Source organism: Oncorhynchus gorbuscha, linkage group LG04 (assembly GCF_021184085.1).
Source record: "Oncorhynchus gorbuscha isolate QuinsamMale2020 ecotype Even-year linkage group LG04, OgorEven_v1.0, whole genome shotgun sequence".
Lineage (NCBI taxonomy): Eukaryota > Metazoa > Chordata > Actinopteri > Salmoniformes > Salmonidae > Oncorhynchus > Oncorhynchus gorbuscha.
In genome coordinates, this window is record NC_060176.1 from 75,442,816 (window position 1) to 75,458,383 (window position 15,568).

At 47.2% G+C, this 15,568-nt stretch overlaps 2 protein-coding genes across 3 annotated transcripts; both read right to left on the bottom strand.

Annotated features, from left to right (window-relative positions):
* Positions 1–3,147: 3,147 nt before the first annotated feature.
* prf1.5 (perforin 1.5) lies at positions 3,148–10,764 on the bottom strand. Of its 2 annotated transcripts, none has more exons than XM_046345447.1 (3): positions 10,398–10,764; positions 4,949–5,480; positions 3,148–4,586 (listed from the first exon to the last, which is right to left on the bottom strand). In XM_046345447.1, exons 2-3 carry the CDS (start codon positions 5,473–5,475, stop codon positions 3,569–3,571), a joined length of 1,545 nt encoding a protein of 514 aa, XP_046201403.1. In that variant the 5' UTR covers positions 5,476–5,480; positions 10,398–10,764; the 3' UTR covers positions 3,148–3,568. The 2 variants fall into 2 exon arrangements, with proteins under 2 accessions (XP_046201403.1, XP_046201402.1); XM_046345446.1 differs by having other exon boundaries at positions 3,148–4,592; positions 10,398–10,763.
* Positions 10,765–11,423: 659 nt separating this feature from the next.
* Positions 11,424–15,240, bottom strand: mpeg1.1 (macrophage expressed 1, tandem duplicate 1). The gene is made up of 2 exons (XM_046348097.1): positions 14,728–15,240; positions 11,424–14,389 (listed from the first exon to the last, which is right to left on the bottom strand). Exons 1-2 carry the CDS (start codon positions 15,190–15,192, stop codon positions 12,689–12,691), a joined length of 2,166 nt encoding a protein of 721 aa, XP_046204053.1. The 5' UTR covers positions 15,193–15,240; the 3' UTR covers positions 11,424–12,688.
* Between the last annotated feature and the right edge of the window lie 328 nt (positions 15,241–15,568).

Here is a 15,568-nt window from a genome sequence, read left to right on the forward strand (position 1 = left end):
TTGCATACATGTTTGCCCATGGAAGAAGTGGTCAGAAACTGTTTTCTGGGACCTGAATACCAAAACATTCAGGAGATAGGAGGTGCTCAAAGTTGACCCATTTTGCAAACCCTACCATAGCATGTCTTCATCACTGGAAAACAGAAACTGTTGAGGTTGATATTATTTAAAAGCTTACAAACAGGGTTGTCAAAATATTTTATATAAATATATACAGTACCAGTCAAAAGTCTTGACACACCTACTCATTCAAGGGTTTTCCCTTATTTTTTACTATTTTCTACATTGTAGAAAAATAGTGAAGACATCAACTATGAAATAACACATATGGAATCATGTATTAACCAAAAAAGTGTTAAACAAATCAAAATATATTTTATATTTGAGATTCTTCAAAGGAGCCAACCTTTGCCTTGATGACAGCTTTGCACACTCCTGGCATTCTCTCAACCAGCTTCACCTGGAATGCTTTTCCAAAAGTCTTGAAGGAGTTCCCACATGCTGAGCACTTGTTGGCTGATTGATTGCTTTTCTTTCACTCTGCGGTCCAACTCATCCCAAACCATCTCAATTGGGTTGAGGACGGGTGATAGTATAGGTCAGGTCATCTGATGCAGCACTCCATCACTCTCCTTCTTGGTCAAAGAGTCCTTACACAGCCTGGAGGTGTGTTGGGTCATTGTCCTGTTGAAAAAACAACAAGTCCTACTAAGCTTAAACAAGACGGGATTGTGTATCTCTGCAGAATGCTGTGGTAGCCATGCTGGTTAAGTGTGTCTTAAATTCTAAGTTAATCACAAACAGTGTCACCAGCAAAGCACCCCCACACCATCACACCTTCTCCTCCATGCTTTACGGTGGGAACCACACATGCAGAGATCATATGTTCACCTACTCTGAATCTTACAAAGACTCATCAGACCAAAGGACAGATTTCCACCAGTCTAATGTCCATTGCTCATGTTTCTTGGCCCAAGCAAGTCCCTTCTTATTGGTGTCCTTGAGTAGTGGTTTCTTTGCAGCAATTCGACCATGAAGGCCTGATTCACGCAGTCTCCTCTGAACAGTTGATGTTGAGATGTGTCTGTTACTTGAACTTTGTGGAGCATTTATTTGGGCTGCAATTTCTGAAGCTGACAATTCTAATGAACTTACCCTCTGCAGCAGAGGTAACTCTGGGTCTTCCTTTCCTGTGGCGGTCCTCATGAAAGCGAGTTTCATCATAGCGCTTGATGTTTTTTGCGACTAAACTTGAAGAAACGTTCAAAGTTCTTGAGATTTACTGGATTGACTGACCTTTATGTCTTAAAGTCATGATGGACTCTTTGCTTATTTGAGCTGTTCTTGTCATAGTGTGGACTTGGTATTTTACTAAATAGGGCTATCTTCTGTACTGATTGGTTCCAACACATTAAAAAGGAAAGAAATTCCACAAATGAACTTTTAACTAGGCACACCTGTTAATTGAAATGCATTCCAGGTGACTACCTCATGAAGCTGGTTGAGAGAATGCAAAGCTACTTTGAAGAATCTCAAATATGAAATATATTCTGTTATTTCATAGTTCATCTTTTTTTTTTTTTTTTTTTCTCCCCAATTTCATGGTATTCAATTGTTTTAGTTGTCTCATCGCTACAACTCCCGTATGGGCTCGGGAGAGACGAAGGTTGAAAGTCATGCGTCCTCCGATACACAACCCAACCAGCCGTACTGCTTCTTAACACAGCGCACATCCAACCCGGAAGCCAGCCGCACCAATGTGCCGGAGGAAACACCGTGTACCTGGCAACCTTGGCTAGCGCTCACTGCGCCAGGCCCGCCACAGGAGTCGCTGGTGCGCGATGAGACAAGGACATCCCTACCGACCAAGCCCTCCCTAACCACGCTAGGCCAATTGTGCGTCGCCCCACGGACCTCCCGGTCGCGGCCGGTTACAAGAGCCTGGGCGCAAACCCAGGGACTCTGATGGCACAGCTGGCGCTGCAGTACAGCGCCCTTAACCACTGCGCCACCCGGGAGGCGCACTATTATTCTACAATGCAGAACATAGTACAAATAAAGAAAAACCCTTGAATGAGTAGGTGTGTCCAAACTTTTGACTGGTACTGTGTGTGTATATATATATATATTGTATATATACTGTATATGTATTTTTTTATTAATACAAATTATTATTTTTTTACCTTTTGAATGTCAGTTATCTAAAATCTCGTCAACTTAGATTTTTTTCAGATTCGCATATGTTGTAGTTTACCTACTTTATATAATCTGAGGTTTTTGTGTTTTTGTGCCCGACATTGGTTGAGAGACACAACTTGAGTACAGGATTGGTGTCATTTCAATCATAGAAATGAAATAATTTACAGTTGAATTACTACCACAAAGATGGCTGCCGGTCCACCCACCGTCGAATGTCATGGTCATGTCTATTCTAGTATCTATATTTCTAGGATTTCAATAGTTTTCCTATGTAGAATTGACTGTGTATTGTAAAACAACAGATATTTCCATTCAAGGCAACAATCTCTGATGTGTGGTCCGCCAACCATCGTTGTAGTGCCATTTGAAAGTCAAAATGTATATTTGATGACCATTTTGTACAGTTATCAGCCAAAACGTGAAGGGCATGTTGTCTCAGCCGATGGTGGGCGTGTCACAAAACCTCAGATTATGCAAACCCCCCCACACACAAAAACAAATGACGATACAAAAGCAAATTTTACCGCGTTTTTAGATCGGCCTAATTGACGTTTAAGGCTATAAAATGACAAGTAATTTTTTTTTTTTTTATCTATAAATGATAAAAGAGTTTGACAACCCTGTTTTGAAGCTTTAAATGATATCATCCTTTTCCTTTATGTCTTGAATTCATTCAGGTCCATAGAGTCACTTTCTGAGCACTTCTACAATGGGTACATAAGTATGGAAGGTTTCATTCAAATCAAAAGGGGTGCTGTAAAGAAGTGATTGAAATCAGATGGATTTATCCTGATGGTGCATGTGAATATAGAGCACGAAAAAAATATTATATGGCAGTGTTTGTTGTAACTGATTTTACAATGGTAGATTCACCTGGATGTGACCAAACAATAAATCATTGTTGTGTTCATTACTGAACAAAAAGCTGAGACGTGAATACTTCTGTTCATCTACTTTATTGGTTTTCTAAGTATATAATAGATACAGGAATAAAGAAAGGTTGACTAAGGCTGGGATTCAACCCCGATTGCACATTGTAGCTCACTTGACATTTAAGGTTATTTCCACATTAGCAGACATTTGCAGCTATTGCCGATAATCTGATCTCTGTGAACTGAAGCTGGATCATTGACTTTAATGGCAACACTCCAAAAATGCACTTTTTTATTGAATCCCGGCCTTATTCAAAAATAAACACCAATTATTGATACAGGCCAGGGTTGGAACACATCAACATTTTGACCAACACTCTTATTATTGTCAAATAAGAAGTGCGTGTGTGTGTGTCTGTGTGTGTGTCCGTTGCAAAATGTTTTGCTACGGTGTGCACTAATGAATACGACCCAGGTGGTTTTTTTAATCCAACACTTTATGTACTAGGAGAGTACCGTCCACACCTATAGCCTGTTAAGTGGGCGTCACAATCAGAGCTGTAGGTGAAGTGCAGAACCCCTTTCTTCAGCTGACAGCTGTGTGAATGAGTTCCTTGTTCAGGGAAGACCAAACATCTTCCTGCCATGTCATTGTAAATCACATCTCTGTCCCAAACTTCGAACAGCAGCTGATGACCAAACTCCACTGAGCCAAAGTTGTACGTGGCATTCCATACCGGATCATTATCATCCATGACAGTATCTGTTTCCTCATACATGCCATTGTACCATATTTTAACATAGCCATCCGTCTTTGTGAAGGTATCTGCTCTCAAACCTGCGGCTCTGTGGACCATTACCCTGAGAGTCCCGCGTCCTGCCCGTAGAGGACAACAGTTGTGATCGAGGTTAGGGGTCGGGGAGCAGGTTTTGAATTCCCCCTGGTCTACAGGAAGCTTGTTCTCGTCAATGTACTCTGTCACCATGCTCCTCAGGTTGGCACTAACCTCTGGATCATCAACCAGGTTGTGCAGGGGGAATATAGCATAGGAGACCACATCTGGATTATCATGCAAGCTGTTCATCCAGCTATGGTATGCTTCGGACGGGTCCTGGTGGTACAAGATATCGGGAAAATACTTTTCCCCTCCAAGAACCTCAATCTTGTGGCTCATAAACCCCTGGTAGAAACCCATGCTCATGTTCCCCTTTAGGAGGGCATCACATTTGTTGGAGAAGGACGCGTTTGCTGGGAGGAATCCTAAGGCCATTTTCAGCTCAACATTTAAGCAGGTCTTTATCTCGGACTCGGAGAAGCCCTTCAGGGTGGCCAGGCAGGTGCGGAAGGCAGTGACGCGCCTCACCCTACCACCCAGCTGTACCTGACGGATGTAATGGGTGCCGTACGTGTCGATCAACCGCCGGTACAGCAATTTGCTCTTGTTGTCAAGCTCCTGTGGCAGTCTCTTGAGATGTTTAGCAAATTCAGCGCTGAGGTCCGGGTGGTCTGCCAGCCTGTAACTGGAAAATCAACAACTGGGCACGTGGATCTACATCAACCCCTTTTCATTGAGAATACTCAGCCTGGTCCCAGATCTGCTTGTGCTGTCTCATGTCAACTCTCATGGTCATGTTTGGCATGACACCCACCATAGATGTTTGAAGTACAGCACGAACAGATCTGGGACCCCAGGATAGACGAAACTGTATACTGCAATGACTAGTGATTCAGTAAGTTGTCATGATGATATCATATGCGTTGTAATAATTCATGCAAATAGAACGACACAGATTAACCTCAGCATAGATATTGAATATATTAGGTGACAGTGAGGTAGATTAGAAAACATCTGTCAACAATAAAGCCCTTCCCCTACCTGTAGTATGTACAGCTGATCTCATGGGTAGCAAAAGTGGCCTTGTCCACACTGTGCTGGGATCTGGCAAACTTGGCCATTTCGGAGCGGCTGCCCCCCAGCACTGCCTTGCCATAAGTCTCTAGCCTCAGGTCCATACCCCAGTTGTTGTTGATGAGGGAGCTCGAGCTACGTAGTAGGGAGTCCACCGAGTGGTGCAGGGCACTGGATAGCTGCTTGCTGCAGCGGCTCAATGGACGCCAGTCCAGCACGGCAGAAGGCAACCTCTGGATCTGTCCCTCCTGGAAGCGGTTCTCACAGAGAACACATGTGTGGTTGTCAGACAGGTGGGCTTTGACGTTGATGACGTAGGCCCCTTTACGACGCATCCTGACCACGTCGAAGCCCTCCCCCGCCAGGTTGTAGCCAGGCACAAAGGGGGCTTTCTCACACTCTGACCCCGATCCAGTCCTACAGGCTCTGCTGCTGGGCATCTGCACCAGGACGGGCAGACTCAAGGTATAAAGGAAGAGACTTCGGAATGCCATGGTTCCTGGAATTTACAGAGGTTATTATCATTATCATTTCTTGTACTGTAAACAGTGTCTACATTCTTTAAAAATGTAAATGCCTCCACAATGCAATGAGATGCTGAGTGATGTTTCACGACATCTTCTAAATCAAAACATAACTATTTTAATATTTCCATAGCCCCTCTGCCATAGCAACCCTTCCACAGCCTCTCTGCCATAGCAACCCTTCCATAGCCTCTCTGCCATAGCAACCCTTCCATAGCCTCTCTGCCATAGCAACCCTTCCATAGACCCTCTGCCATAGCAACCCTTCCATAGCCCCTCTGCCATAGCAACCCTTCCATAGCCTCTCTGCCATAGCAACCCTTCCATAGCCTCTCTGCCATAGCAACCCTTCCATAGCCTCTCTGCCATAGCAACCCTTCCATAGCCCCTCTGCCATAGCAACCCTTCCATAGCCCCTCTGCCATAGCAACCCTTCCATAGCCCCTCTGCCATAGCAACCCTTCCATAGCCCCTCTGCCATAGCAACCCTTCCATAGCCTCTCTTACATAGCCCCTCTGCCATAGCCCCTCTGCCATAGCCCCTCTGCCATAGCAACCCTTCCATAGCCCCTCTTCCATAGCCTCTCTTCCATAGCCTCTCTGCCATAGCCCCTCTGCCATAGCAACCCTTCCATAGCCTCTCTGCCATAGCAACCCTTCCATAGCCCCTCTGCCATAGCAACCCTTCCATAGCCTCTCTGCCATAGCCCCTCTTCCATAGCCCCTCTGCCATAGCCCCTCTTCCATAGCCCCTCTGCCATAGCAACCCTTCCATAGCCTCTCTGCCATAGCCCCTCTGCCATAGTAACCATTCCATAGCCTCTCTTCCATAGCCCCTCTGCCATAGCAACCCTTCCATAGACCCTCTGCCATAGCAACCCTTCCATAGCCTCTCTGCCATAGCAACCCTTCCATAGCCTCTCTGCCATAGCAACCCTTCCATAGCCTCTCTGCCATAGCAACCCTTCCATAGCCTCTCTGCCATAGCAACCCTTCCATAGCCTCTCTGCCATAGCAACCCTTCCATAGCCCCTCTGCCATAGCAACCCTTCCATAGCCCCTCTGCCATAGCAACCCTTCCATAGCCCCTCTGCCATAGCAACCCTTCCATAGCCTCTCTGCCATAGCCCCTCTTCCATAGCCCCTCTGCCATAGCAACCCTTCCATAGACCCTCTGCCATAGCAACCCTTCCATAGCAACCCTTCCATAGCCTCTCTGCCATAGCAACCCTTCCATAGCCTCTCTGCCATAGCAACCCTTCCATAGCCTCTCTGCCATAGCCCCTCTTCCATAGCCCCTCTGCCATAGCAACCCTTCCATAGCCTCTCTGCCATAGCCCCTCTGCCATAGCAACCATTCCACAGCCTCTCTTCCATAGCCTCTCTGCCATTTCCCCTCTGTCATAGCAACCCTCCATAGCCCCTCTTCCATAGCCCCTCGTCCATAGCAACCATTCCATAGCCTCTCTTCCATAGCCCCTCTGCCATAGCAACCCTTCCATAGCCCCTCTGCCATAGCAACCATTCCATAGCCTCTCTTCCATAGCCTCTCTGCCATTTCCCCTCTGTCATAGCAACCCTCCATAGCCCCTCTTCCATAGCCCCTCGTCCATAGCAACCATTCCATAGCCTCTCTTCCATAGCCCCTCTGCCATAGCAACCCTTCCATAGACCCTCTGCCATAGCAACCCTTCCATAGCCCCTCTGCCATAGCAACCATTCCATAGCCTCTCTTCCATAGCCTCTCTGCCATTTCCCCTCTGTCATAGCAACCCTCCATAGCCCCTCTTCCATAGCCCCTCTTCCATAGCCCCTCTTCCATAGCCCCTCGTCCATAGCCCCTCTTCCATAGCCCCTCTTCCATAGCCCCTCTGCCATAGCAACCCTTCCATAGACCCTCTGCCATAGCAACCCTTCCATAGCCCCTCCGCCATAGCAACCATTCCATAGCCTCTCTTCCATAGCCTCTCTGCCATTTCCCCTCTGTCATAGCAACCCTCCATAGCCCCTCGTCCATAGCAACCATTCCATAGCCTCTCTTCCATAGCCCCTCTGCCATAGCAACCCTTCCATAGACCCTCTGCCATAGCAACCCTTCCATAGCCCCTCTGCCATAGCAACCATTCCATAGCCTCTCTTCCATAGCCTCTCTGCCATTTCCCCTCTGTCATAGCAACCCTCCATAGCCCCTCGTCCATAGCCCCTCGTCCATAGCCCCTCGTCCATAGCCCCTCTTCCATAGCCCCTCTGCCATAGCCCCTCTTCCATAGCCCCTCTGCCATAGCAACCCTTCCATAGACCCTCTGCCATAGCAACCCTTCCATAGCGTCTCTGCCATAGCAACCCTTCCATAGCCCCTCTGCCATAGCAACCCTTCCATAGCCTCTCTGCCATAGCCCCTCTGCCATAGCAACCATTCCATAGCCTCTCTTCCATAGCCCCTCTGCCATAGCAACCCTTCCATAGACCCTCTGCCATAGCAACCCTTCCATAGCCTCTCTGCCATAGCAACCCTTCCATAGCCTCTCTGCCATAGCAACCCTTCCATAGCCTCTCTGCCATAGCAACCCTTCCATAGCCTCTCTGCCATAGCAACCCTTCCATAGCCCCTCTGCCATAGCAACCCTTCCATAGCCTCTCTGCCATAGCCCCTCTTCCATAGCCCCTCTGCCATAGCAACCCTTCCATAGACCCTCTGCCATAGCAACCCTTCCATAGCCCCTCTGCCATAGCAACCCTTCCATAGCCTCTCTGCCATAGCAACCCTTCCATAGCCTCTCTGCCATAGCAACCCTTCCATAGCCTCTCTGCCATAGCCCCTCTTCCATAGCCCCTCTGCCATAGCAACCCTTCCATAGCCTCTCTGCCATAGCCCCTCTGCCATAGCAACCATTCCACAGCCTCTCTTCCATAGCCTCTCTGCCATTTCCCCTCTGTCATAGCAACCCTCCATAGCCCCTCTTCCATAGCCCCTCGTCCATAGCAACCATTTCATAGCCTCTCTTCCATAGCCCCTCTGCCATAGCAACCCTTCCATAGACCCTCTGCCATAGCAACCCTTCCATAGCCCCTCTGCCATAGCAACCATTCCATAGCCTCTCTTCCATAGCCTCTCTGCCATTTCCCCTCTGTCATAGCAACCCTCCATAGCCCCTCTTCCATAGCCCCTCGTCCATAGTCCATAGCCCCTCTTCCATAGCCCCTCTCCATAGCCCCTCTTCCATAGCCCCTCTGCCATAGCCCCTCTTCCATAGCCCCTCTGCCATAGCAACCCTTCCATAGACCCTCTGCCATAGCAACCCTTCCATAGCCTCTCTGCCATAGCAACCCTTCCATAGACCCTCTGCCATAGCAACCCTTCCATAGCCCCTCTGCCATAGCAACCCTTCCATAGCCTCTCTGCCATAGCAACCCTTCCATAGCCTCTCTGCCATAGCAACCCTTCCATAGCCTCTCTGCCATAGCAACCCTTCCATAGCCCCTCTGCCATAGCAACCCTTCCATAGCCCCTCTGCCATAGCAACCCTTCCATAGCCCCTCTGCCATAGCAACCCTTCCATAGCCTCTCTGCCATTGCCCCTTGCCATAGCCCCTCTGCCATAGCAACCCTTCCATAGCCCCTCTTCCATAGCCTCTCTTCCATAGCCTCTCTGCCATAGCCCCTCTGCCATAGCAACCCTTCCATAGCCTCTCTTCCATAGCCTCTCTGCCATTTCCCCTCTGTCATAGCAACCCTCCATAGCCCCTCTTCCATAGCCCCTCGTCCATAGCCCCTCTTCCATAGCCCCTCGTCCATAGCCCCTCTTCCATAGCCTCTCTGACATTTCCCCTCTGTCATAGCAACCCTCCATAGCCCCTCTTCCATAGCCTCTCTGCCATTTCCCCTCTGTCATAGCAACCCTCCATAGCCCCTCTTCCATAGTCCCTCTGCCATAGCCCCTCTTCCATAGCCCCTCTGCCATAGCAACCCTCCATAGCCCCTCTGTCATAGCCCCTCTTCCATAGCAACCCTCCATAGCCCCTCTGCCATAGCAACCCTCCATAGCCCCTCTGTCATAGCCCCTCTGTCATAGCAACCCTCCATAGCCCCTCTGTCATAGCAACCCTCCATAGCCCCTCTTCCATAGCCCCTCTGTCATAGCAACCCTCCATAGCCCCTCTGTCATAGCATCCCTCCATAGCCCCTCTGCCATAGCAACCCTCCATAGCCCCTCTGCCATAGCAACCCTCCATAGCCCTCTCTGCCATAGCAACCTTCCATAGCCCCTCTTCCATAGCCCCTCTGTCATAGCAACCCTCCATAGCCCCTCTTCCATAGCCCCTCTGTCATAGCAACCCTCCATAGCCCCTCTGTCATAGCAACCCTCCATAGCCCCTCTGTCATAGCAACCCTCCATAGCCCCTCTGTCATAGCAACCCTCCATAGCCCCTCTGCCATAGCCCCTCTGTCATAGCAACCCTCCATAGCCCCTCTGTCATAGCATCCCTCCATAGCCCCTCTTCCATAGCCCCTCTTCTATAGCCCCTCTTCCATAGCCCCCCTTCCATAGCCCCTCTTCCATAGTCCCCCTTCCATAGCCCCTCTTCCATAGTCCCCCTTCCATAGCCCCTCTTCCATAGTCCCCCTTCCATAGCCCCTCTGCTCCTTCTAGAAAAGTGTTACAAATAACATACATTAAATACAGATTCACAAACGGGGCTAAGATTACCAAAGATCAAAGATAATATAGTGTTGTTGTATATTGGTCTACTCTTGTTTTGTGTCTAAATGAGGGCACACCAATAACCCCCTCCACACTGAAAGGCTAAGTGGAGCACAAAATCTCACTGCAGCTCTGCCTGCAGCTGTAGTGGAAACAGAACCGTGTACACTCGCCGACACGCACTCCTACCTTTTAATCATCCAACTGCGTTTGTTTTCGTCTCACCCTCTCTTCTCAGTGAGCAGTAGTGCTTTGCCTTTGGAATTTCACCACACCCGTCTTCTCTTGTAAAGAAATGCCTGCTGCTGCACAAAATATTGTTTTGCTGCTTCCTCCTGACATCCATAAGAATCTATGAACCGAACAACACTTGGTTCTATATCTGGTTCTGTGGGGAACTCTTCTTCGCTGTGCTGAATGTCAAGTCCATTGTGTGGCTAAGAGACTTCCCCTGCTCCAGGCCTCTCTTCCTGAGGTTAGACAGATTTCTACGGCTGAGTGGTTTTGTTTTGATGTGCATAAGCTGACAGTATGAATCCCAGAGGAGTGTGGGGGTAGGTTTTCACAAGACTCAGTGGCATGGGCATTCTGCCTCTTTACGGGAAGCTGTGTGTGTGTGTGTGTGTGTGTGTGTGTGTGTGTGTGTGTGTGTGTGTGTGTGTGTGTGTGTGTGTGTGTGTGTGTGTGTGTGTGTGTGTGTGTGTGTGTGTGTGTGTGTGTGTGTGTGTGTGTGTGTGTGTGTGTGTGTGTGTGTGTGTGTGACTGTATATTTATGTCTGTCTGTGTACTAATAACAAAATCAACTCCTTGTCCTCAGCTTCTTCATTGTCTTTTTATGTTCAGGGGGATATTAGGAAGGCTTTATTGGGGAAGATTTAAGATGATATGTGTTGTGATAGCAAATTAGGCAATAGTATTTTACAAAAATTAAATTAAAAAATGACAATGATGAGTCTCACTTTGAGTCTTGAGAGATTATACAGTTGATCAAATATACATGTGACCTGCTTTGGTTACATGTCCATGCATGTATTCCACTTCCCCACAGAAATACTTTTTGAAGGAGAAGAAATATTCTGAGGGGGACTGCGAGGTCTGTGAAAACACGCTAGAGGTCACCAGACTATAATGTCCTTTAGCGAACCCTTGTTGGCCTCTTTTAAAGTACAGCTGTGACATTTGTGACATTTCACAAGATGAGTAAACTTCAATGAATATTGTGTTAGTTGTTTTATTTTCATGTCCAAAAACATACACAAGCTAATTAAAATGTTATAACAGAAAACTATAATGCTGTTGAATCATTGTCGATTTCAGGATACACATTCTCAATGGATAGAGAGAAAGCAAAACCACAGGATAAACATTCTCAATGGATAGAGAGAAAGCAAAACCACAGGATAAACATTCTCAATGGATAGAGAGAAAGCAAAACCACAGGATACACATTCTCAATGGATAGAGAGAAAGCAAAACCACAGGATACACATTCTCAATGGATAGAGAGAAAGCAAAACCACAGGATACACATTCTCAATGGATAGAGAGAAAGCAAAACCACAGGATACACATTCTCAATGGATAGAGAGAAAGCAAAACCACAGGATACACATTCTCAATGGATAGAGAGAAAGCAAAACCACAGGATAAACATTCTCAATGGATAGAGAGAAAGCAAAACCACAGGATAAACATTCTCAATGGATAGAGAGAAAGCAAAACCACAGGATAAACATTCTCAATGGATAGAGAGAAAGCAAAACCACAGGATACACATTCTCAATGGATAGAGAGAAAGCAAAACCACAGGATACACATTCTCAATGGATAGAGAGAAAGCAAAACCACAGGATAAACATTCTCAATGGATAGAGAGAAAGCAAAACCACAGGATACACATTCTCAATGGATAGAGAGAAAGCAAAACCACAGGATACACATTCTCAATGGATAGAGAGAAAGCAAAACCACAGGATACACATTCTCAATGGATAGAGAGAAAGCAAAACCACAGGATAAACATTCAACTAAAAACATCACAAATAGGTCAATAGATTTTTTTTCACCCTTTTTGCCATACATTCATTAACAGTGTTGTGTTGTATGTATTGTGGTGTATTGTATTGTGTTGTGTTGTGTTGTGTTGTGTTGTTTTGTGTTGTGTTGTGTTGTGTTGTGTTGTGTTGTGTTGTGTTGTGTTGTGTTGTGTTGTGTTGTTGTGTTGTGTTGCGTTGTGTTGTGTACTAATGTATTGTGTAGTAAATCCCTGGTGAAGGCAGGAAGCTGCCAACACGTTGGTGTCTTGTTCTAAATCATTTGCGTCGCAGTAAATTTGTGCACATTTTCCATCTTATACCTAGCCAGTATTTGAGATTATTGATTGTAAAGGGAAAGCAAGAGTGAGAGGTTGATTATACAATACAGCACAGTTATCTCAAAGCTGTTTTCTTCTTAATATGTAAACTGTGTAGAATGTGGTCTCATGGCAACAGGGTCTGGGTCATTGTCTCAGAGCCCTGCTCTTCTTGACTCTCCACACCTCCCTCACTCTGCCCCTCGCTGTGGATCTCCTCATATCCTCTCTCCCTCCCAAACCTTGAGACCCTCCTCCGTCTCACCAGCAGCACAGCCCCAACCACCACCAAGACAACCAAGCAAATTACTCCAAAGGCCACACCAGACTTCTGCCCCCCTGTCATCTGTCCCGAGGCTGGATCAAACACCTTCACCATACTCTGGATCTCTGTCAGCTTGGCCAGCTTCCACATCTTGGTCTGTCCCACCCTGACCCACGCCCGATCTCCCTCGGTCATCACAGCCACCGTGTTAGTGGCAGTCATGCTGATCAGTGGAGGACGGGTGAAAGGTGGCAAGCGTACAGGCAGCAGCTGGCCACTTGTGAACAAGCCAGACTGGACACAGTAGAGCACCTGGCAGCCATCACTAACAGTAGCCAGGTGCTGGCTGAACTGGGGAGGGCAACGGGGTTGATCCTGTGCAAGGGGGTTGTTAGACTGGCAACTGAACAGGCCTCCAAAGGGGACTGAAAACCTGGTGGAAGTCTCATAGTCATTGCTCAGGCAGATCATCAGACCGTTGGACAGAAGCTTCATTTGAATGTTGAAGTTTGGAGGGCAGCTCTTAGTTTTGGTGAGAGGGTTCAACAGGGATGGGCTATAGAGTCCCCCAAAGAGGTATCCTGAGTACTCTGGGGTTGTCTCATTGGTGGAGCACCAGTAGGTGTCAATGCGAGCGGAGCGGACATGGTAGGAATCTCCACAGATATTGTCGCAGCAGGTTAAAAGCAGCCAGCAGCCATGGCAATGCCTGTGGCACTCATACGAGCTGTAGCTCTCCTCTCTCACCTCAGAGCGTAACAGGGTGGCTTTGTAGGGCTGACCACATGAGTAAGAGCCTGTGTCGGGGTTCTTCTGAGCCAGGGCTTGGCAGATTGGGTCTGCATCCCCAGTGAGCTTGGTGCACTGCTGAAACACCCCACCGAAGCTGAGGTTGGTGGCCGGACCCTCGCAGGAGCTGTCGTCCATATTGGCTTGGAAGTTGAAGTTCTTGGAGTCTGGTTTAACGCAGCCAGGGTGTGTGTTAACGGTATAGTAGCGCTGGATGGCCTGACTAACAGACAGTGCCAGTTTGCCGATGGTTGGTTCAGGGAGATCGGGGAAGGTAATCCGGTTGAGGAAGTAGTGCAGAGGCAGTCCTGCCCGGTCGATGCCCACCAGGTTGTTCTTGGTGCTCTCCTGCCACTTCTGCAAAGTGATGCCTGGGTAGAAGGGAGCCCCACCATGGCTCTGTATAATGGAGTAGGTGATGTTGCCCTGATAACTATGTGACTCGGATGTCTCTTGTGTGTCCTTGCTGCCAATGTCAAATTTGACTTTATCAAAGAAGTTAAGACCTGCCGATGCCGAAACAGAGAACTTCGCCGTCTCACTGTCGGACACATAAGATGAACGGAGATAGTCCTCTTGCACTAAGGCGGCCCCTGCATCAACACTTGTTATCACATGGGTTCCATAGTCCAACACCATCTTCTCAGATAAATACACTGCCTGTCGAGTCTGGTTGTTTTCTATTGCGTCTGCGATCTCCTCAGCCTGGTGGGCAAAGCGGCCATCCAGAGTGAAGTCAGGGTGAGCCTTTACCGTGTATAGGAAGTTACGCACCTGGAAGGGAGCAATCAGTTTTTTTTATTTCACCTTTAACCAGGAAATAACATTGAGGCTTGGTGTCCATAATTGCTAATCTAGAGATCAAACTATACTAAGAAAAGGTACACTATCTAGTACTGACTGTTCAGAAAGCCAGGACAGGATTACTGTAATAACACGACATGGATACATAGATATTCCACTCTCTCTATTTAAAATCTAGTAAGGGAGACTTACTACAAACTATGTCAAAACATGAATAATTTTTTATCATTGCCGAGATTAATGTATATGATATTAAATTGATAAATAATTGTATAAAAAAAGTATTGTTTCTTTATGGAGAAACTCACTTGTACACGAGCGGTGACAGAGCTCCCATGGACCTGGTGAGTCTTCACCCGCTGATTCTCAACGGAGAACTTAGCATTGAGCACGGAGAGGAAGGACACGTCTGAGTTGATTGAGAAAGACGTGGAGCTGCGCTGTTCCAGCCAAGTGTTGATGATCTCAGAATTGGTCTCCACACCAGTGAGCTTCTGTGGGATGACAAACACCTCATCCGGGATGAGGTAGAATCCATCCTCCGTGGTCTGGCACTGGGAGAAGCTGAAGTTCATGACTCGACCCATGTCCATGTTCCTCAGGTTGTCCCATCCCCCGCCTGGGAGTACCTCCAGGGCTGGAATGGACAAGTTGGTGCGACACTTACGAAGTCCATTATTCGGAGGAGTGAGTGGGTGAGGGCCACACTGGTGGAGCAGGGAGAGAACTAGCAAGTTGAATGCTGTCAGACCCAGAGCTGTGTCAGATGCCATAGCTATGTCATGTGTGGGTGCTGTGAGAACAAGATGAAAGAATATGATGATTCTCAATAGCGGATGTGTTAAAAGTAGGTTTCAGTCACAAGATCACTGTTAACTTCACTTTCAATTTCCTCAAATAAAATGCAGAACAATCACAACAGCTTTCAGATAAGCCACTGCCAGTCTGAATAATTGAGTTATTTATGAGTAAAAACTTCCCCTTTCTAAAAAGTGTGTGTGCGTGTGCGTGCGTGCGTGCAAGTTGCTATCATCTAAGTCAAATTTAACTTACACTAAAAGCAGATAATGATACCATCACAAAATGTTAATCATTCTGAGAAATACTTCAGATAATAGTAAATTGACCATCATTATGATCAATCAAGTC